The sequence below is a fragment of the Crinia signifera genome, chromosome 3, assembly GCF_055691185.1.
Source record: "Crinia signifera chromosome 3, ASM5569118v1, whole genome shotgun sequence".
NCBI classification, from domain to species: domain Eukaryota; kingdom Metazoa; phylum Chordata; class Amphibia; order Anura; family Myobatrachidae; genus Crinia; species Crinia signifera.
Genome location: NC_139219.1, coordinates 34479377 through 34503404, shown reverse-complemented (window position 1 = coordinate 34503404; position 24028 = coordinate 34479377). Strand labels below are relative to the sequence as shown.

At 45.4% G+C, this 24028-nt stretch overlaps 1 protein-coding gene across 1 annotated transcript in view; it reads left to right on the top strand.

Annotated features, from left to right (window-relative positions):
• The first annotated feature begins 8622 nt into the window (after positions 1 to 8622).
• Positions 8623 to 24028, top strand: part of LRRN4 (leucine rich repeat neuronal 4) — a 41146-nt gene continuing 25740 nt past the window's right edge. The window contains exons 1-2 of the mRNA XM_083175625.1: positions 8623 to 8758; positions 19819 to 20481. Of these exons, the coding sequence (XP_083031751.1) occupies positions 19848 to 20481 (634 nt within the window). The 5' untranslated portion in view covers positions 8623 to 8758; positions 19819 to 19847. The remainder of the gene's footprint in view (positions 8759 to 19818; positions 20482 to 24028) is intronic.

Sequence of the window (24028 nt, the reverse complement as noted above, 5' to 3'; positions counted from 1 at the left end):
CACACAATCAGACACTAGACATATATATAGATGATTGGTCACACCTGCCTACTCTCAGACTGTCCATGAGGCTCCACAATCATTGTGTGGCTCTCCCGTATGCCCTGGAAAGTAAAGTGAGTGGTCCTGGGACATGTAGCCTCATGTCTCCCCCGCATTGCCCACTTAACTGAGCACTGCCCCCGATGCTACCAACCAGGCTGTCTCTTCTTGGATGCAGGGCCACCTTACCGTAGAAGTGTATTGAGCAGCTACCCTTTGCCTGTACTCGCACTGCTGCCGTGAGGTCACGCCCCTGTTTTCACCGCTGTGCGGGCATGCCCAGCAGCTACCAGCCCCTTTGGCTGCAGGAATCTCCCCCCCCCCCCCAACACGGGACACTGACGGCCCCGGGTGGGACACGGGGACGTTCTGGCGATAAGTGGGACAGTTGGGAGGTATACCAGTTGGAGGGGGATTTGCTGAACATCACTGTATCTTCTCATTGCCACTGACTGATGTGAGATTGATCAGCACACAGGATATTTCTGTGATGTATTTTCTTTTCTTGCTGCAAGAACCGATCATACGTCTGTACAGACATCAGTTACATTTCAGAAACCAAAGTTTCAAAGGTTTACAGATGTCTTAATGATTTTAAGCATTTCTGCAATGATATAGCTAATGGTCACTGGGGCGGAAATGTGCATTGCCAGACACACAGCAATTTATTCATGACCTGCAATGCATATATATACAATATCATTGAAATATATAGGTAAATCATGTTGTGAAATCTCAGGGCGGTCTGCTGAGCATGTCTGCCTTGCTCTTATCAGAGCAGTGGGGGAGTACAGAGGAGAGAGGGCAAGGGGTCTGATGTTACAGTCAGTGAGTGTTGGACATTGAATGAAGTGCATACTGTACCTCCCAACTTTTAGGATTATTAAATCGGGAACGCTGTGTGGGGCTTGATGTGTGCTCACACAATAGGAGAGCAACCTTGGCAAAAGGGGTGTGGCTTTATGGCAATGCTGTAATTCAGGGCCGCCATCAGGGGGGTGCTGTGGCAGTGGCGTAACTATAGCACCGCAGCCCCCGCCACCGCGGGGGGGCGCTGTGCATATGAGGGCGCCGGGGGCTGCGGTGCTATAGTTACACCTCCCCCCAATCCCCCGCAGACTTACTTATCTCGCTGGTCCCGGCGGCTCCGTTCTTCTGATGAGGACCACCACAAAATGGCCGCCCCCATATAGCACACAGTTCTCTGAAACTGTCTGCTGTATGGGGGCGGCCATTTTGTGGTGGTCCTCAGCAGAAGAAGAACGGAGCCGCTGGGACCAGCGCGATAGGTAAGGCTGCAGGGGATTGGGGGCAGGGGGGGTTTGCATGGGCGGCGGGGGATTGGGGGTGCGCGGCGGGGCGGCGGGGGGGCGCCCAAAACTTAGTTACGCCACTGTGCTGTGGGTACAGCTGTCCCGACCCCGGCCTCTCTGAGGCAACTAATTCCCCCCCACCCCATGCGATGACTGCCTCCGAAGTGCTGCCTGAGCTCATGCTTCTTCACCTCCGGAAGCTGGCAGCCAATTAGAGCTTGCGTACCGGCAGCAGCTCTGGTTGGCTAAAGATATGCGAGCTCACCAGCCGGTACTGCGTTTTAATTGCCTGCCAGCGCTCAGAGGCGAAGAAGCCTGAGCTTCGGGAGCAGGGCTTCGTTCGGCGCACTGAGCACAGGCAGCACAGCAGAAGTGGTTTGGGACCCGGCTCCAAAATTCCTAGTGGCAGCCCTGCTGTAATTACAATTCATGCCCAGTTTTCCATCACTATAGGGGCATGATCCATGCTCTGTGAGCTGCTGGTATGCCCCCAGTCCAGCTTTTACAACTACACCTATTACGAGATGCAAATGATGCATTTGTGAGGGAATAAGTGAAAACCAGAACCGGACCGGAAACCGGAACACCAGACTGGACCTTCAAACTCTGCATTTTGGAGCTTGTAGTGTCCAGGCCGGGGGGTGCCTGTCTGGGGGTGTCCCGTCCGGGGGAATGCCTGTGATAGCTATCACCGGGGACATGGGGATGGGGAGTTAACAGCGTCCTCATATGGTCTGGACCATTTTTATAACTTCCCCAGACCATACAGAGAGGCTTTATTCTCCCCCTTCTCCTCTCCCTGGTTACAGATGTCACAGCATCCCCACCAGAACGGAACCCCCCCCCCCCCCAAGCTCCGGAATGACAGATATTGATGACGGTGTCCGGTCAGGTGTTCCGGGGTCCTGTCCAGTTCTGATTTTTACCCATACCCCATTTGTAAAGTTTAGGCTCAGGCACTGTGATAAAAATAAAAACATTAAGTATGTGCCATGCCACCATTCATTACACCGACTTATATTTCTTCGCTTATCTCAAAATACATCCCCACCCGACCTCTCCGCTCTGCACAAGATCTGCGTCTCTCATCAATACTCAATACTCGCTCCCACTTACACTTGCAGGATTTTTGTCGGGCAGCACCCACCTTATGGAATGCCCTTCCACGCACAATAAGACTCTCCTCTAGTTTCCAAACTTTCAAGCTTTCCCTGAAAACTGATCTCTTCAGGCAAGCTTATCATATTCAGGACCCCCACACAACTTCCAGTAGTATTTATATCTAATTGCATCCCATCAGGACTGTCATGTAATCTAATGGGACTGCCATGCTATGGAATTCTATCCTTTTGTATCCCTCCTATTATCCCTATAGGGCGAGCAGGGCCCTCCTACCTCCATGTCGGTTTGTATCTACCCAGTTTGTTTAGTCACTGTTGTCTCCATTTGTAAAGCGCAATGGACTATGCTGCGCTTTATAAGAAACCTGTAAATCAATAAATAATTACTAGAAGTGCTATGAGTTATGTGTCAGTCGATTGAAGAGCAGAAGCAGCAACCCAGTACTAGTGCTGTGACCATTTTTCAAAAACCCACTAATTCCACTCAACACATCAGAGTGAAGCAATATTAGGACATCTGGTCAGACCTAAAAGAATAGCCTAAATTTATTAACACCTCTACTATGACTCAATTTGATACATTAACCATCAATAGAATGGTGGAGGATAATTTTAACAACAAGTTAGTATTTGACTACTCAGAGGAAAAAAGACAAATTGGAGCCCCTTATACAAAGTACAGTAGCTTTGCTTTGCGTAAGCTGCACTGTAATCATTGCATATTTTTTAAAAAGTGTTTAGCGAAGCCAGGAATATTATGAGTAATCAGTGTAGGAGGCTACGTCGTAAGCAATGTGGAAAAGCTGATGTTCATGAAAATGAACTGCAAATTAAATGAGGAAGACATTCCCCACCAATTACATCAAAGTTTAGAGACTTTAATTGTGTATTCCAGTGGCATGAGCTAATATTGTGTAATAATAATATTTACACTGATGAGGGTTAGGAATCATATGATAATAATGACATCTGTAGAGAGAACTAACAACAATTTTAGCTGCCTTATGCCCAATTTTAGTTTGTTTTGTGGGGGCTCAAACAAATCAAGCACTTCAGTCACAAAAGTGTCAGCTTCGGCACCTAGGTGCTTGGTTTGTTGGTTATGTGGAAGGTCCCAAGTTCAATTTCATCTTGCATCACTTTTTTAAAAACATTTTGGGCTGTATTTTTGGGGGGCATTGGTGGTCTTTTTGCACCGTCAAAATTATTATTGGTTATTGCTCTAATTCATTACTAATTTGCCGAAATAACTCCTGTGTGTTTGTGCTGTTGCTCTGTTGCTTAGTTTAATGAGCCAACTTTTGGCCAATAACGGTGAACAATATTGTGAGGTGGTAAAACATTTACTGGAAATTACTTAAAATAAATGATATTGAGCTTAACAAAACTATATGAACAAAACAGGTCTATGGGGCAGATTTATTAAGCTTGGAGAAGAGATAAACTGGAGATAAAGCGGAGAAAAGGTAAAAGGAGATAAAGCACCAGCCAATCAGCTGTGTTTGAAAAAGACAGTTGGGAGTTGATTGGCTGGTGCTTTATCTCCTTATACCGTTTCTCCGCTTTATCTCCAGTTTATCTCTTCTCCAAGCTTAATAAATCTGCCCCTAAATTACATGATTTAAGCTGTATTCAGCAATTTATTTAAAGTCCAGATCCAAAATGAAACCACTAGAGCAGCGGTGGCCAACCCGCGGCTCGCGAGCCGCATGCGGCTCGCCGCGCTGTAAATTGCGGCTCCAGCCTCCCATCTGCAAAGCGGGGTTTTGAATTTGGCGCCAATTCGGCTGCACTGTGGGCAACACCTGTGCTGGAGGACCCAGCTTCCTAACTGTGGGGTCATATGACGTTTGGCACTGTGGGGGGCATATGTTTGGCACTTTGAGGGGCATATGATGTTTGGCACTTTGAGGGGCATGTGATGTTTGGCACTGTGGGGGGCATATGATGTTTGTCACTGTGGGGGGCATATGATGTTTGGCACTGTGGGGGGCATGTGATGTTTGGCACTGTGGGGGGCATGTGATGTTTGGCACTGTGGGGGGCATATGATGTTTGGCACTGTGGTGGGCATATCTGGCACTGGGGGCATAAAGTTTTGTCATGTGGCCACTCTCCTTGTGTCATATGACCACGCCCCTGACCACTCCCCCGATCACGCCCCTTTTTGGTGCGCGCGCCTTCGGCGCGCACATGATGTTGGCTCTTTGGCTTGACGACTGATATTTTTCGGCTCTTTACCTCTGACCGGTTGGCCACCCCTGCACTAGAGGGTGTTTTTTGTGAAACGAAAAACCAAACACAAAGGGTGGTTTTGGCAAAACAAAAACAAAAACACTGGGGGTCCGTGAACATTTCTACTTTTGGTAATAGCAATCTAGCAAATATGATACCTTTTAATGGCTAACAAAAATAAATGTTGTTAAAATGCAAGCTTTCGAGACTTCTTAGGTCTCTTCCTCAGGCATGGTAACCATGATACCATGCCTGAGGAAGAGACCTAAGAAGTCTCGAAAGCTTGCATTTTAACAACATTTATTTTTGTTAGCCATTAAAAGGTATCATATTTGCTAGATTGCTATTTTGTTTTTCTCACTGAGGAACAATAAAACTTTTCTTATCAACTGGCTAACACGGTACCAAACTTTTTTCTTTGTACTTTTGGTAATAAAAAGGAGGATGTATTTTGCTGTTTGCAACAGCTGGTGTCAGTGTTTAATCATTAGATGAGAAGAAACTTTCATTAGCATGAATAAAATAGAAGATAGTAAAAATGTGGCAGATTCTGCTGGAATCACACCAATGGCATTGAAACCTATAGACGTATTAAACATATACTCCTTTCACATCGCACCTCGGACACAGGTTATTTGCAGGTTTGTGACATATGGACCCGGGTTTGAGGTGCATTGGGAAAGCACCACAGCTTATAAACTGGGTCAACCAACCCGCAACTTCAACCCGGGTTATAAGAAGGGTTAAACAGGTCAGATCCCGGGTCCGTCCCAGCTTTGCAATGTGAAAGGGATAATAGGTGTCAATCCAGTTACGGTGCAAAGTGTCGTTGACATGCTGTTCCTTTTAACAGCACCCAAACTTGGACACTTCGCAGCCCGACTTTGCATGAAAGGGGTGTGGTATATAGTCCCGGCAGTCAGGATCCCAACAGTCATTAGCCCGACGTCGGGATCCCAACTGGCCAGACTCAGACAGCGGGGCAAATGCAACAAAGCCCCTATGGGGGTCGTGGACCCCCACGAGGGAGAATAGCCGGTGGCCGTCGGGACTCCGAGTGTCGTGGTTTTGACTGTCGGGATCCCGACTGTTGGGAAACTGTCCGGCACCTGCATGAAAGTGTTCGGAGCACTATGGGGCAGAGAATACTTTTGTGTGAACCTGGGGCACCATAAACTGCGGCGATAATCTCATCGGTGCGAGTCATAGCGTCAGCAGCCGCACTTTACAGCATAATTGGATTGACCCCTAAATGCCCATTTATGAATGTCTTATATACTGTTCCTTTCTACTGGACTATTTACATCAATAATTTTGCTATGCCAAGCCTTATATATTACCCCATATATTCCTCTGGCATATCTGCTCAGAGATATGATGGGGTAAATTTACAAAATCTTTTAATAATTAAAGTGGTGATCCTGTCTATTTCTCTATTGCATCCTAGAAACTTATAGACAGATCGCTTGGTTGCCATGTGCAACATCAATTCTGTTCATTTATAGTAGCAATAGCAAATACACCCCTATGAGTGTACATAAAAGGTGACACCCGATAGGATGAGAGATTCAGAAAGTGAGAGATTTGGGAAGAAATCTCTAGGTTTTTTTTAAAGCGGCAATCATTTACACTGCAACATAATTTTGATTTTGCAGTGTAAATGATTGCCGCTTTAAAAAACTAGAAATTTCTTACCAAATCTCTCACTTTCTGAATCTCTCATCCTATTAAATCTCAGCCTCTATGTTTACTAGAAAAGACAGTGGGAGTTTTCATTTTCTTTTAAAATGACGCACAATATACTGAAAAATGTAATATGTACTGTAAGAAAACAACATAATGCAGAACTTTTTAAAATATACATATATATATATGTACAGTATGTATTCAAAAGCTTGGGATTATTACTTTAAGAAAGCACATATAAAATACACACTGAATATATATCAAAGAATTGAATTCAACGCTAAGCAATACAATTTCACACCTATAGCAATTGGATGACGAATTCCTTAACAAGTCAAGAACCCTCGACAGGTTTTATTTCCAGAAATGATTTAATGCTACACAGGAGAGATTATATATGATATCACCTGTTTCCACATAGAATTAGAGATCCTGAAAACATTTTGGCCAAAATCTACTAAGATGGGCGATCTATTTCAAATGGGATGTTGCTATGGGCAACCAATCAGAATCTACTTTTTATTAATTATTACCTTCTAGACGATAATAGATAGTATCTGATTGGTAGCCCATAGCAACATCCCAAGTGAAATAGAACTCCCATCTAATACCCCTTTCTCACCAGAAAATGCAGCGACCCCCCGGGAATACGGCCCAGGGATCATGACCGGGCATCCCCGGGTTAGCCCCTTTCACACCAGAAAAGTCCCCGCATTTTCTGGTGTGGGAAAGAGTCGGGGAGGAGGAGGTGGGCAGCAGGAGGTGGGTAGGACTCAGGAGACGGGTAGGAGGTGGGATGGCGGTGGAGGCAGTGAACAGTACTCACCCCGGGTTGCCGGTCCTCGGTGCAGTTCGGGGATCCACACAGGTGGCGGGCGCAGATGACAGGTTAGACGGCGGGCGCAGATGACGCATCTCTCCAGATGCAGTGAGAGTTGCGTCATCTTCATCCGCCGCCTGTCCTGTCATCTGTGCCTGCCGCCTGTGTGGATCCCCAGCCTGAATGCCCGCACGAGGACCGGTAACAACCCGGGAATTTAGGCTAGTGTGAAAAGGGTGTTAGTAAAACCCCCCCCGTCCAGTTGAAGATCTTGAGGATTGAAGTTGAGAAGCACTGACCTACACTATCACACCAGAAAACAGTACTACACGTCTATGTGGGATTCTTAGTGGCCTAGGTTAAAAACCACTCAAAGCAGCAGAGTGCGAGTAGGTGGGAGAAAGGAGACTTCAATAACTCTGCCCAGCTACTACTAGGAGAATTAGGAGGAACAGAAGCAGTGAACAGGGTGGGTGGGTGGTGAGGGTATCAGTTTTCTCAGCCACCCAGATAAGAAGAACATTGTTATGTTGGTGGCAAGTTTGGATGATGAAGAAAGGGGGAGAGTTCACTTCTATGAACTTCTACGACGTGACCTTAAGATAAGAGAGAGGCTCCTTAACATTGTCTTTAAAAAAAATTAAAGATTAGAACAATGATGGTTTTCATGGTGTGGGGGTTAGTTACAAGTATGCATTAGTGAAGTGTTTTTTTGTCATTCCACAAAGCCTTATCATTGGACTAATAAAGATAAGGGTGATGATACCCTGAACTGCACTTTAACACCTGCTTTTAGAAGCCACTAATCTCTACCAAATCCTCGACCAGTCTGGGTTCCTCTCCAGAGCCAAAGAACTTGTAAGGTTCCACAAAACCTTCAATTCCTTAGTCGGCGAAGCCAGATCATGCAATACTGAGTATTATATAGACGGCTACTGGTTAAATGAATGGTATTAAGTTCTCCATCACTTACACAACCACACTATAATAGTCTCAGGAACTATTATTACCGAGTTCTGTACCTATATTATTTTTGTTCCGCCTGAGAGATAGAGCGGAATCCTCTGAAGCTTCGCCTTGTCTAATGAAACTGGTATACATACAAAGGTTCCCCACATACTACAGTACTTAGCTGGGAATAACAGTCCTGTACCTTGCTGTATAACTCTGTGATTTATGAGTCACAAGCAAGAAATAATGGAAGTGAGCTCCAGAAGAATTTTTTTAAATATACAAATTAAAAGCATGTGATCGTTTTGGGGGCTTTAAAAAGAAAATCTAATTAGTTGACACAATAACACACAAACCAAATGTTAATGGTTCATAGTGATCACTTAAAGGAAACAAAGACCTCCCACCACATACCAAAGGCATCACAGTGTTTGGGCATAGGTGGGAGCAGGAGAAAGAAGAAAAATCACTATTTACAGAACTCTTCTCCACAACGGGGAATTATTCTCTACAGTATTGTGCGGAGGAAGAAAGGAGATTACAACATCCACGGTTCTAGCCGCAGATTAACAGCTAGAACTTCAGACCTGGTAACTATCACTGTTCTTTTACACCTTGTTTGTTACATTTTGGTAGGATGGGTTTATAGTGACATAAATGCAATATGTATAATAGTATGTAGAACTAAAATCTGCTAAATACACAATCATTATCAACTTTAACTTAGATATGAGCTATAATATTTAAGTATACTGAATTATTGTTGTTATTATTATTATTATTATAATTATTATTGTTACTTGTACAGTACTTGTATATTCTTGCAGTTGATACTGTAGTTCAGTATATAATTGAGTTTGGGTATAATAACAGATCACACTGTGAACATTTAAAGCTTAGTTAAGTGTTCCTTATATTTAAACTTCATCAGACTTTTTTTTTTTCAAACGGCTTTTTCGCAGCTATTCAATTATCAAATGATTTGCGTGCATAATTCACCATAGGGTTTATTGCAAATTTCTCGTCACCTGCTCTCAGCAGGTGAAGAGTTGGGAAAACTCACGACTTTGGTGTATAATGTATAATGTCAGGATTTGGTGCAGAACCGCTTTGTCACCCCCTTGTAATGACTAATAGGGCACTTTAAAGTTTTATGTTTTTTTAATTAGACAATAATGAGATGTTAGTTTGGAGGTGAAAGTGCAAAGTGATGGAAATAGGGTACAGGTGTGGGACGGGTTTATTGGGGTGCTTTATGAGTGGGACAAGTGATTTTAGGCTTGCAGGTGGTTGTTTTTTGCAAGGTTTTTGAGTGTGCCTTTAATTGACCTAAATATATACCAATACCCATTTTCATGTACCCCAAATGTTATGAAAGCATTTAATTTTCACCCAAAAAATGCATTTTTTAGCATTTAAAAAAAATGCATATTGCAGCCATTTAACACATTTTTAATTACTTCAAATATTTTTTTCTGATGACTTCTAATATAGTTCTATACTGTTATCCTATGTTACTCCATTTTTGATTTCCCCTTTTTACCTGCATTTTTTGCTGGTTACCAGGAAAAACAGGAAAGCGCACACCGCGATAAGCGTTTTTTTGGGACGATAAGTCAGATAACTTAATCATGGATCGCGGGTTCAGGTATCGCCGATAATAGGATATTCCCATTGGTTACTTAAGATCCCCATTGGTAGCCCATTCGCATACTTTGTACCCCCAAAATTTAGAAAGCAAAACAATGGAATTGATTATACATTGCATATTACTAATTGTTAAAATGACAACAAAAATATAAGGGGCAATCAATCACATTACGTATATATATATATATATATATATATTATCTTCTTGAAGGTGGTAAATAAATAAGAAGTAGATTCTGATTGGTTGCCCAATAACAACATTCCATCTAAAATAGAACTCTCATCTTAGTAAATTTTCCGCCTTGTAGTCCACATATACTTTCCTATTAACTTTTAAAGCCAATGCTATGTACTAACAATTACAGTTCCCGCGTCCTGTCCGAGGCTGCCAGTGTCCCGCATCAGGGTGGGGGGTCGGGAGGGGGAAGCTGGGGGTTCCCCCAGCCTGAAGGGAATAGACGCTATTCAGCGATGCAGAGGGGCTGAAAAACAGGGGCGCGGCCTGAAGACACGACATCCCATGAGGCCACGCCCCCTCTCCATAGGCCACGCCCTGCGAGTGTCCCGATTAGTGAGACACCGATGTTGGGAGGGATGTTTACATGTTTAGCCTTACTGATTACATCTATTTGCAGCTTAATTATTTTGAACCGGCTAGAAAGTGGTAAAACATAGAATGACGTGCAATATTATAGGTGGGTGTCATAGTCCTGAGTTGTTACATTAGGGGGTGCAGCCCATTTTATATCTGTATATCCAGCTAAACTTATGTATGCAGGATACCACCTGTGTTCAAGTCACTAAGGGAAATTCGCTAAGATGGGAGTCCTATTTCACATGGCATGTTGCTATAGGCAACCAATCAGAATCTACTTCTTTATTTAGCACGTTCTAGATAGACAAAATATATTATCTGATTGGTTGCCCATTGCCCATGTGAAATAGGACTCCCATCTTAAGGTGGCCATACACACGCAGATTTATCTTCAGATCTGTCTGGTTGGAACAAAAACATGGTTATGGATGAGAGCAAAATGACAGTTGACCATTTGCTTGAAAATGCTGGAAAACTGCCAAACTGTCACTCATCCATAACCATGTTTTTGTTCCAACCAGCCAGATCTGAAGATAAATCTTACTAGTGTATGGGCACCTTAAGTAAATTTCCCCCACTGTACTTCTCTGCCTGTCATCGTGGGGGGGGGGGGGGGGGGGGGGGGGGGGCATGAGGTAGATATCCGTGGGGCAAGGTTTAACTATGAGCCTGATTATTGTGCTAGTTAGGTGATTTTGGCAAGTCCTGGTAAGTCCTGAGACAATTGAAAATAGAAAAGAGGTGATGTTGCCCATAGCAACCAATCAGATTCTGTCTACCATTTTCAAGGATGCAATAGAGATGCAATTTACCCCAGAGAGTATGGGAGAGGTGGCGACAGCCTCGGCTACTGGCCTAGCTGTGGCAGGATGGTGGGGTAGTTGAGCTTCTGTTTAGGACGTGCCAAGGAAGCCTGTCTGCCTTCAATGGCTGTGGCAACCTACCCCCTGTATACCCAGTGGAGTAGAGAGTGGGGTGCCGGGCAGTGGGGAGAAAGATGATTGTGCTGAGTTGGGGAGAGAGATGACAGGATGCTGCCGCAGCACAGCCTCTCTCCCCAGCTCAGCACACGCTGATCAGTGCCGTGTGCTGAGCTGGGGAAAGAGAGCCAGATGCACTAAGCTTCAAAAGTGATCAAATGGAGAGTGGTAAACAACCAACCAATCAGCTCCTGCCTGACATTTTTCAAACACAGTCTGTCACATAACAGGTAGGAGCTGATTGGCTGATTCTTTATTACTCTCCATTTTATCACTTTTGAAGCTTAGTGCATCTGGCCCAGAGACAGCTGCAGCGGCAGCCCCCTGTCCTCTCTCCCCACTTCCGTTATACCTGTCAGCGCCCCTGCCTGTACCCAATAAACCACAAAGCAGAATCCACACTGGGTTTACTCTGGCTAGTGGTGTAAGAACTTGGGCCATTTTTAAATGTGTGCAAAGTACAGAATTCACTGTATTTCAAATGATCCTGACTGTTGTGCTATTGGTAAATCTCTTATATATTTGGCTACATCTGTCACTCAAAGTGTGTCTGGAGCTATAACGCTGGGTGGACACTCTGACTCACATGACTGACTCACAGACAGTACCAGACACCCTCTGCCTCTCCATGTTACACAGCAAAGACACAGCTACTCACCAGACACACCAGGTGAGCGCCCCTCACCTCCATACCTCCCAACATGACCCTCTCCAGGTGGGACAGAATGCTCTGTTTGTGGACTTCCATCTTAATTTATGATTGTCATCACCTGTCATTTTAAACAGGGTAATTGATAAGAAAGGTGTTTAAGCACAGGTGATGGTAATCCATAAATTAAGAAGAAAGTCCAGAAACAGAGCAATGTGTCCCTCCTGGAGAGGGTCATGTTGGGTATGCACCTCCCTCCCTCCCCCCCCCCCCCCATTCACGGCATCCCCACGATTAAATGGCACATGCAAAACACTGACATGGCTATGGTCGACAATGAAAAAGGTTGACAAGATTTATTTTTCACTTTTTCAATGTTTTCATATTCATTCACCAATGAAGTGCCACACTTATGTCAACATTTACATGTGTTGACCTTTCTGTGTTGATTTTTTCTTGTGGCGATTCGCGGCACCCCCCCCCCCCCGCGACCCCCCTCCCACGATTTGCAGCACCCCCCCCGCAATTCGCGGCACCCCCGGTGACTCCCGCGATTCGCGGCCCCACCCCGTGACACCCCCCCTCCTGCAATTCGCCGCACCCCGCGACCCCCCCCCACGATTCGCGCCAACCCCCCGGGCCCCCCTCCCGCGGTTCACGGTGCCCTTCACGACCCCCCTCCCCTGACCCCCCCTCCTGTCATTTCGGCAACCCACCGCCCCCGCGACCCACCCTCCCTCGATGCACTGCAACCCCCCGCACCCCCCCATCCCACGATTCGCGGCACTCACACCCCCCCCCGACCCCCCTCTCGCAATTCACGGCATCCACCCACGACCCCTCCTCCCGTGATTCGCGGACACCCCTCACCTCCTCCCTCCCCCCCACCCCCGCGCGTGATTCACGGCAACCCCAGGATTAAATGGCACATGCAAAACACTGGCACGGCTATGGTCGACAATGAAAAAGGTTGACATGAGTTTTTGAAGATTTATTTTTCTTTTTTTGAATGTTTTCATATTCATTCTCATGTGTCGACATGGACACCGATGAAGTGCCACACTTATGTCAACATTTACATGTGTTGAACTTTCTGTGTTGATTTTTTCTTGTAGCAATTTTTTTCCAGTGACAACTACGAACTATGTGCACGTCAACCTACACATCATCAACCAATTCTTTGTATAATACCTGTTCTGTTTTACTGTAGGTGTTTTAAGTCAGACCTTTTACTGCTACTATTACTGTTTATGTAAATGCATTCTGAATGACAGCAACATCCTACCATCCTTCTACAAGAATATATAACCAACTAGGTGATTCATCGCGCCCCGTGCCCCCCCCCCTCCCGCAATTCACGGACCCCCCGCGCACCCCCCCTCCCATGATTCGCAACCCCCCCTCGCGCAATTCACGCCCCCTCCCACGCTTTGCAGACCCCTGCCCTCTCCCGCGATTCGCCGACACCTGCGCCCCCTCCCTCCCTTGATTCACGGCACCCCCGCGCCCCTTCCGCAATTCACGGCACCCCTAAGCCCCTCTTTAGTCCCCCGTATACTCACACACCCCTATCACTACCCAGCTTCCTGCTCTCCTGAACCGTAACTTCCACCACTGGGGAGTCGCTGACGCTGTTTTGCCCACATGCCCCTATCATGCCTCATAGCCCAGCCTCCTGCTCTCATGCACTCGAACTCCCACCCAGTAGGAGGAGACACTGACTAAGGGCCACCATCCTGTACTCCTGTACTGCCACGCTGGACCCTCACCCACTGGCAGAAGCTGCACAGTATCTCCCACCCTCCTCTTTAGTCCCCCTTATGCCCACACACCCCTATCACTACCCAGCCTCCTGTTTTCCTGTGTCGTGACCTCCGCCAGTGGGGAGCCGCTGACTCAGAAACACCCTACTATACTATTGCACACACACACCTAAACAACATGCACACACAGCCCCCCCCCACACCCATAAATGTCACTGTACCATCCACACTATCAATGTACATCTTACTCTGTAACCGCTTTTTAATTAAACAAAACAATACACACCCCCTTCCACATCATATGCTCTCTATTTAACACATTTCACCTATAACTCAAGTTGCAATACAGGCCATCTTTCATACAATTCTAACCATCTTTCTCATATACAAATGTTCACAAATTAAGGGGCGCAGCCCCTTACGACGGTGTGAAGAGCGCCCGTAGGGCGCGATGAATCACCTAGTGTTACAATATTTTGAAAATAATCTTTTATGTTATTGTCATGAGTATACAATGCAATGCACAATAAAAATAAAAATTCTTTGGGGGAAGTGTATAAAATTCTAAAGAGTGGAGAATTGGACAATTAGAGAAGTTGACCATAACAACCAATCGGCTTCCCCCAATTATCTTATAGACCGTACTTGCCAGTTGCTAAGGACAGGTTCTCCACTTGCTCACTTCTCCACCCTTGATACATCTCTCCTCAAGTTAGTCTGCCAATGGGTGTGATCTAGCACCTATGGGTCATCCTTGCAAAAATGTTCTCCAATTGACATTCAAGAATGTCTTCCATGGTACAAGATGCAGCCTAGTTAATACATTTAGAATGCAGTTTTATCAATGCTTATATCTCTAGACTGTAAACTGCCATAAACTATACCCCCCAACTGTCCCAATTTTATCAGAACAATCTCATTTTCCGGGCATTGTCCTGCCACGCCACCAGCGGGCTGCAGTGTCCTGCGGTAGGGGGAATTAGGACACCCACTCTCACTCACCGCTTAGCAGAGCAGCTATGATTAGATGGCTGTGTGCTAGCCCCCCTCATTTATTCACAGGATAGAGGGAAGGGGTGTATGTCCAGCAGCTCTCTTATCTCTGGGCATGCCCCCACAATGATAAAAAATTGAGGCGTGGCTAGCGGGCATGATGGCATTTCCATGAGGTCATCATGCCCCCTCTCAGCAAGGCAATGCCCCCTCATTTTGCCCAGCAAAAAAGTTGGGTGGTCTTCAAATTTTGCATCAGCATAACCCATCCCAGAGTTGGATTAATCCTCCATGGGGCCCTCGGCCACACACCACTTGTCCATGCATCACTCTACATGCATCACACTCCTGATACAGCCTGACAGCGATACATAGGTCACACTGCAATCACGTGTCTGCTACATTCAGTTCACACTAAAGTCACATACCAGATACACACATAAGGTCACTCATAACTAGACACAGGTCACACTGATATCACACATATGAAATACACCGATCACTCGACACAGAACACTCCCGTGGGTCACTAACAATGTCCTCTGTCATCTGTACATGCAGCTCAATTTAACTACATTGTCAATGACTGCATGCATGGCTTCGGGATCTGATGACGTCTGACAATATCGTTCAGGGTGTACGCACTATATCGGAGTTTAAGGGATATATTTGTCACCATCGCTCATGGAGCATATCGCCTAGTGCGTAATTTGCTGTGTTCTATGTCATGCCCCGCTAAGCATTCCACAGGGCAGCGCTACTGAAGGAAAACAATTGCATCCTTAATTGGCACTAAAATATACGTACAGTATAATAAGTTCCCATAGCTATGTGGAGGGGTGTATGTCCTCCCAACAGAGGAATCGAAGGAACTCTAAACAATAGAAAGGCTAGCAGCATTATATATATATATATATATATATATATATGGAAGAAATAGAGATATAGAGAGCGCTTTCAACCACCGAATATAAATTCTAACAATAGTTAGTCAAAATTGAAAACAGTACAAATCTTTATAAAACCAGTGTGCTTTTTATTGAATAATTTTTTTCAGAGTCACATCTGGGAATGGTGTCCTTTTCGGAAAAGCAAGTAACCCGACGCGTTTCGTCTTTAAAAAGACTTCATCAGGGGTTTAGTACATGATGATATAAAAACGCTAGTATCCGCGTGTAATTCTTCAGATATGCGTATAACGTATATCCCTCCCTCGAAGGGGCTGACTTCAGAATCCGAAGCAATTTGGCAACGTATATACCAGCTGGTTTTGCTTCAATAATATATAAGTTGTGATGACCTCCCTCATAGGGGTAAAATTACGATATCAATAAAGATTATTTCAAATAGACATAATGACGTATGTTTCCTTTTAGGGATCTAATGGCTGTGGTAGCTTTCACTTCAGGTAGATGAATACCAGGATAGTCTCTTTGTGGGGACAAAGCAATCATGGAGGGTCCACAATGATTTTGAAAAATGGTGGGCGGTATTCAAATAGATGTGGGAGGAACTATCACAAAATAAGGGGTTATCCACCTGTTGGACACAGTGTTTGGCCCGATCCAGCGATTTGGCCACCCAAAATCTACTCCTCCGATGGTAAAAAACACACGAATAAGGCAGAACAGAAAGTCCAATTTCTGGTCTGAATGTGTAGTGCTGCAAATAGTCTGTCTGCAGACAGACTATTTGCAGCACTACACATTCAGACCAGAAATTGGACTTTCTGTTCTGCCTTATTCGTGTGTTTTTTACCATCGGAGGAGTAGATTTTGGGTGGCCAAATCGCTGGATCGGGCCAAACACTGTGTCCAACAGGTGGATAACCCCTTATTTTGTGATAGTTCCTCCCACATCTATTTGAATACCGCCCACCATTTTTCAAAATCATTGTGGACCCTCCATGATTGCTTTGTCCCCACAAAGAGACTATCCTGGTATTCATCTACCTGAAGTGAAAGCTACCACAGCCATTAGATCCCTAAAAGGAAACATACGTCATTATGTCTATTTGAAATAATCTTTATTGATATCGTAATTTTACCCCTATGAGGGAGGTCATCACAACTTATATATTATTGAAGCAAAACCAGCTGGTATATACGTTGCCAAATTGCTTCGGATTCTGAAGTCAGCCCCTTCGAGGGAGGGATATACGTTATACGCATATCTGAAGAATTACACGCGGATACTAGCGTTTTTATATCATCATGTACTAAACCCCTGATGAAGTCTTTTTAAAGACGAAACGCGTCGGGTTACTTGCTTTTCCGAAAAGGACACCATTCCCAGATGTGACTCTGAAAAAAATTATTCAATAAAAAGCACACTGGTTTTATAAAGATTTGTACTGTTTTCAATTTTGACTAACTATTGTTAGAATTTATATTCGGTGGTTGAAAGCGCTCTCTATATCTCTATTTCTTCCATTTCCAAACACCACCTCCCACTAACAGGGGGGGTCTTAGAGTAGCGGCTTGTAACATTCTAAGGGCGCACGTGGGGTCATTCTTCTGATATATATATATATATATATATATATACACACAGTATTGGGAGCTATTCAACTCCGTCTCTTTTCGGGCGGCAACAGGAGCAGTTACATCTCTGTAGTGAGTGCCGGTATTCATGTTCTATATATATATATATATATATATATATATATATATATATATATATATATATATATAAACAATTATAATTTATTTAAATATAATCCCCAGTGCTGTGCTGCTAACCTCTGTATAATTCCCAGCGTTGTGCACTAACCTCTGTATAATTCCCAGCGATGTGCTGCTAAACTCTGTATAATTCCCAGCACTGTGCTGCTGACCTCTGTATAATTCCCAGCGCTGTGCTGCTAACCTCTGTATAATTCCCAGCAATGTGCTGCTAACCTCTGTATAATTCCCAGCACTTTGCTGCTAACCTCGGTATAATCCCTAGCACTGCGCTGCTAACCTCTGTATAATCCCCGGCGCTTTTCTGCTAACCTCTGTATAATCCCCAGCGATGTGCTGCTAACCTCTGTATAATCCCCAGCGATGTGCTGCTAACCTCTGTATAATTTCCAGCATTGTGCTGCTAGCCTCTGTATAATCCCCAGCATTGTGCTGCTAATCTCTGTATAATCCCCAGCGATATGCTGCTAACCTCTGTATAACCCCCAGCATTGTGCTGCTAAACTCTGTATAATCCCTAGCACTGCACTGCTAACCACTGTATAATCCCCAGTGTTGCGCTGCTAACCTCTGTATAATCCCCAGCACTGCGCTGCTAACCTCTGTATAATCCCCAGCGCTGCACTGCTAACCTCTGTATGATCCCTAGCACTGCGCTGCTAACCACTGTATAATCCCTAGCACTGCGCTGCTAACCTCTGTATAATCCCCAGCGCTGTGCTGCTAACCTCTGTATAATCCCCAGCGCTGTGCTGCTAACCTCTGTATAATCCCCAGGGATGTGCTGCTAACCTCTGTATAATCCCCAGCGCTGTGCTGCTAACCTCTGTATAATCCCCAGCGCTGTGCTGCTAACCTCTGTATAATCCCCAGCGCTGTGCTGCTAACCTCTGTATAATCCCCAGGGATGTGCTGCTAACCTCTGTATAACCCCCAGCATTGTGCTGCTAAACTCTGTATAATCCCTAGCACTGCACTGCTAACCACTGTATAATCCCCAGCGTTGCGCTGCTAACCTCTGTATAATCCCCAGCACTGCGCTGCTAACCTCTGTATAATCCCCAGCGCTGCACTGCTAACCTCTGTATGATCCCTAGCACTGCTAATAGCCCCACAATTTCTTGCCCTGGATGCATGTGCTTGATACAAGATAAAATTCAACTAATGCAGAAACCCATGCCACTTTATTGATTATATGTCCATCCACCATAACCGTAATCATTAGTATTGGCACTTGCAAGAGCTGCATGCTAGGTGCAAGAGATCTCCACATTCTGCACACTTCCAGAGGTCCGGGGGGCTATTAAAAAAATCAGGTGAAACCGGGACCGAGAAAGTAGGCAAATATAGGCAGGGGTGCCGACAGTTCAGCCAGGGCCTGGTAACATTAGGGGGTGTGACCAAAGGGAGGAGGCGTGGCCAATGGGAGGAGGCATGGTCATGCCTGCTTTTTTTTTTAAAGAGAAAAATTAGTTAGTGTGGGCGGCAGGGTTCACCCACAGGCAGGGAGAAGGCTGCCTCTCTCCCCCCTCTCAGCACACAGCCCTGAGTAGCATGTGTGAAGATAAAGAAAGAGGCAGCTGCAGCGGCAGTTCTCTCTTGCTCCTTGCAACGGGGGAGAGGGAGCGGCGGGGCTCAGGCCCCTCCAACAGCCCCAGGCTTGGTTAAAAGGTACCAGTTCTCCTATACTTGCCTACTTTTGAAAACTAGTTTCAGGGAGATTATAGTTGGTAATAGAATTTTACACAGCTCCCCATTACGGGGGTGTGTCATGCTCCTCCCAAAGGGCGTGTCTAGTTCCATATATGGAGAGATTGTGAAGGTGGCACCTAGAAGCGTGGGTGTGCACCGCTACATCTAAGAGGAACCTTTTTAAATGACTTCTATCTAAATATAGATGAGCCCTAAAGCAGTTAGTAAGAGCTACTATACTTGGTAACGTGCTGGGAAATGGTGCTGATGATTCAATGTAAATGTATCTATCTCTCATTCCTTTTTTCCCCAAAAAATGTAACAGTGTAATGTGGGTTCGGTGAAATGAGGGAGATTGCCAGACTAATGAGGGAGAGAGGGAGATTGCTGCTATTTCAGGGAGTCTCCTGCAGAATGCAGGAGGGCAGGCAACTATGGTTCTCCCCCTTCTCGGTACCACTGAATATAGGCCAAGTTATAATAGGATGGACAAACAGAAAGATACACAAATGTACTGTATGCAAACATTAGCCATTTACGTCCATTAAGAGTGAACAGTGAACCATGGCACCATGAACCAAACTACATTGAAGTCTTTTTTTGTGGTAACTTACTGTCTATATCCTTTTGCATTTATTTTGCAGGACATCTATTAGGCAGATCTGAGAAGATAATGTTCTGCCTATTGGTGCTTATGAGTCACATGGGGATGTTCTCTGCCCTGTCCAATAGCACGGACCAAACGGTGACTGTCTCCAAAAATCTAACAGAGCCAGAAAATGTTACTGGAACTCATTGTTGGAAAGAATGCAATATAAAGTGCCAGCTACACAACCAAAGCCTGGAGGTGTTCCCAGCATGCTTGCCTAGGACTGTAGAAGAGTTGGAGTTGGGCTTTAACAACATAACCGTAATCAGGGATGGGGATGTGCTTGCGTTCTCTGAGCTGCGTGTGTTATCTTTATCCCATAACCAAATCTCAGAGATCACCTGGGGGAGCCACGTTCTGCCTCATTTGGAGACATTGGACCTTAGTCATAATCAATTATCAGTCGTTCCAAAATGCATTATGTTGAAAAACGTGAGGTGGCTGTCCCTGGCAGGAAATCCAATATCATCCATCCAAGCGTTCGCCTTCTCCTGCTTCCCAAGCCTGAGAGATCTTAACTTATCTTATACTCTTGTTGGAAGCAATTCATCTGCAGACATTGAGGAGTTAGCGTTTGCCCTCAACATAACAGAAGGCCGAGTGGATCCTTTAAAGTCGCTGGAAACACTTGATCTAAGTGGCACCTACCTTACGCGAGGTAAGTCTGAAAGAAAAACAAGTCTGTAAACAAGTTTATTCAGTGTGAATGTTTGTCCTGTCGGGTGGTGACTAGGGATCTTATTCGGTTCCGTTTGCAGCGGCCATTCATTCTCACGGGGACCGATGTTCGGCGCATGTGCTGCCATGTGAATACGCAGTGCGGTGGGGGCGCGGGTCGGGGTACTCTCCCATCAGAACGCCGAGCGCTTCATAGACGTTTCCAGGAAAATGCTGTGCGTTCCCATGGTAATCGCCCGGTGACGTGGGCGCACATCACCGGATGTGAGCTGCCTGCCCATTTCTCCCGAATCTGCACGCATATCTGTGACCTGCCATCATTCTCAGGGAGGGTTCTGGTTGACTCGCAAGGGTGCAAATTCGGATCTGAGCGAGTAAACCTGAATACCCCCCTAGATATGTAGTTTCCCTTGTGCATCTAGATCAGGGGTGGCCAAACCGGCCCTGGTGATAGGACATGTTTTCCACACTTCCCAGCTGGTCCACAGGTGCATTTATTACAAAGTGTCACATATTCAAAAATGTGCCGCATTCATTCATAACTGACACATTCTATAGATCCACAGGTGCCCTGAAAAACATGAACTGTTGGTAGATCTTAAGGACTGGATTGGCCACTGCTGCTATTGATCATTATCAATGTCTATAAAGAGCATTTTTTTAGTTGATTACTATCAATGTCCCTCATTTTGCAATGGGCCTTTCAGAAACCACAGCTGCGAGGCCCATTACATTTCAGTTGTTGTCTAATTATTCTTGGTGAAATATGTAGAGCTGTAATAACTGGGTGTACGACTAGTGGGAGCACTAAGGGCACAGGACCAAAGGCACTTTATTACGATATTAACGATAGGATTGCTACTGTATTGCAAAACCATGCCTTGTAAGTAATTGCCCCTGGTACTTATGTACTAACTGGGCTGCCGATTTTGAAATCGGGTCCATCGCATCGCATCCGACCATATCGCATGCGATGCGATGCGATGGACCCGATTTTTCCATAGGATTCAATGTTAAAATGGACTGAGTCCATTTTAACATGGAATTCAATGGGAAAAGGGGTCCTTTTCATACCCCTACTATCCAAGTGGAGTTGGATATAAATCTGTGACGGGGACACAATAGACAGCGGAGGAGATCACAGGCGCAGCAGCGCGCCTAAAGGTACTATCCTATTGCCTATTGCCGGCATGTGAATGGTGTCGTGCGCAGCAGATGTCGACCCAATAGCACAGCCATTACATGCCCACTACCAGGTCACATAGTGACCTCCAGTGTACCCCCCACATTAGGTTTATCACTGGGATTCAGAGTCACAGGACTAGTGGGAGTAGTTACCCAGTTTTTGGTGTCATACCCTGTCATCTTCTGTAGCCCCTGTCGACACAGGGAACACTACCTTTCCAATTTTCTTTTTACCAACTTACCTCTTCCGTTGGGATCCTACAGTATCGCTCATCCTCCACCTCTGTACCTGGTCACATGTGGGGGACAGCAGCATACGCCCCGACATCACTTCTTAGCCCCTCTGGGGTTTCTCCCTGCTTCGGGGGCCACTCACCCAGAATATATTCCTAAAAACCATCCTGTGTTTGAGTATCTCTACACAGAAGGACATAGGGATAGTACTGGACAGCAGTACCCCCTCTCTTTTGGCTCCATAGCTAGGAATCCCCTTTACGTGCACACAGGCCCGCTCACCCGCCATACCCTAAGGGCCCTCCCGGACAGTACGGGTGGCAGCCAGTCAGCGGTGTTGAAAGCACTTTCTGAAGAAGGGAGACCTCTTCAGAAAACCATGTATTAATTCCACCCTGACAGAGAGGTATACAGAGCTGGGCAGCAGCCGCCTGTCACCCAAGGGCCCGCTGAGCCAGTTATACTTTCCCTGAGAACCCCAGGGGGAGGTACTCCCCCACAATACCCTTAAAAAAGCCCACCAAGGTGGCAGCTGGACCATTGGACGAGGGACCTGCCTGACGGAGAGGGAGACCTTGACGTCGAAACCAGGCCCTACTACCTTTCTTGCTCAGGTATATAAAGTCGGTTTGGGAGTACCTCATTACAACCCCAAGGATCCTCAGACTTTTTTCTATACTACTCCCTATCTTGGCCTACCCTTTCCCGAAACACAAACAGGTGATACCTAAGAGATTGGCATATTATTCTACCCCATTAGACCCTGGGTCCCCGCGGGTGAGAAAGTGGTTAACCAATATACAGTCATTTAGATAGACGGGAGTAGATACCTGATACTGATATCCCCCAAAAGGAGTGTGCACAGATTTGTGTTACATATACTGATTGTTCTGCTGTACTGTATATTGGATATAGAATTTTAGTGAATTTCATGCCCTCCGCGGCAGCAACAGGACCGCAGTATGCAAAGAAAATTCCTTGCATAGAGAACCATTAATGCATTTTCTTCCCCATTGTGGTAGAACTTAACAGCTTTTGATTGTATTTAATACCGGTACCAGAACATTCTAACGGTGGTTGTCTATGCCCTCCGTGGCAGCAACAGGACCATCAATACAAAGGAGAAATTTATGATTATTACTATGTATTCTTATGGTGTGTACATAATTCTCTAGCAAAATTTGTTCACCGCATTTAATACTGGTACCATACTATTTTGAACTGTGGTTGTACATGCTCTCCGTGGTAGTGATAGGACCATTAATGCAAGGGGGGATTTTCTGATGTATGTATATACGAGGGTTACATTCCTTTCCTATTTATGAGCAATTGTATCAGAAACAATTCTTGTTGTCAGAAATTTTTGTTGCAGGATTTTAGCAACATTTGTTGAATGTATCCAAATCTCTGTACACCAGATCCTCCTAAACAGGCCTAGTTACATCTACACTGAGGAACTTATTAGCTGCTGGGACGTAGGTGAGTGTGGGCAGCCCTGCAGGGGGATCGCACACTCACTACACTTTCTTTCCCAGGTCCTACAGTCCTCAGGGCATATTTGGCCACACACGCGGAGACATACATACTGTTGCACTTAATGTAATGATGTCAGTTTTCACCCTCACCTATCAAATCGAATTTCAGTGTCTCCTCTTCAGGCTTCTCCCGGAGAGAAGCTAAATTGCGTCATTTCATTTTAGCTATACAATGCTTGTAATGTCGGTATTGTACAGTGGGGTGGGCATAAGATAATGAGTCACATCTCCCCGTCTCCAAACCACCTCCATGTCCCCTGCTGTGTTGCTTGGCTGCTCCCTCCCAGAGCTGCCATCTCCCCATCACTGGTCATACTTCGCAAACCTCAGGGATTGGTGATCAGAGCTCCTGGAGGGCTGCCGGTCACTGACAACCAAAAATATTCTGTGCACTCTATAATACATAATTGCTGATTAATGATGGAGAATCTTCTGTGTAAATGGGCAGGAGAAGCAGTGACAGCGTGTTTTCCCCTTGTACATGGCCATCGGTTTGTATTGTGCTGCTGCAGGAATCCAGGGGAAGCCGCAGGGAGAATGCTTACTGAGATAGGGATTCCAGTCATCTCACTG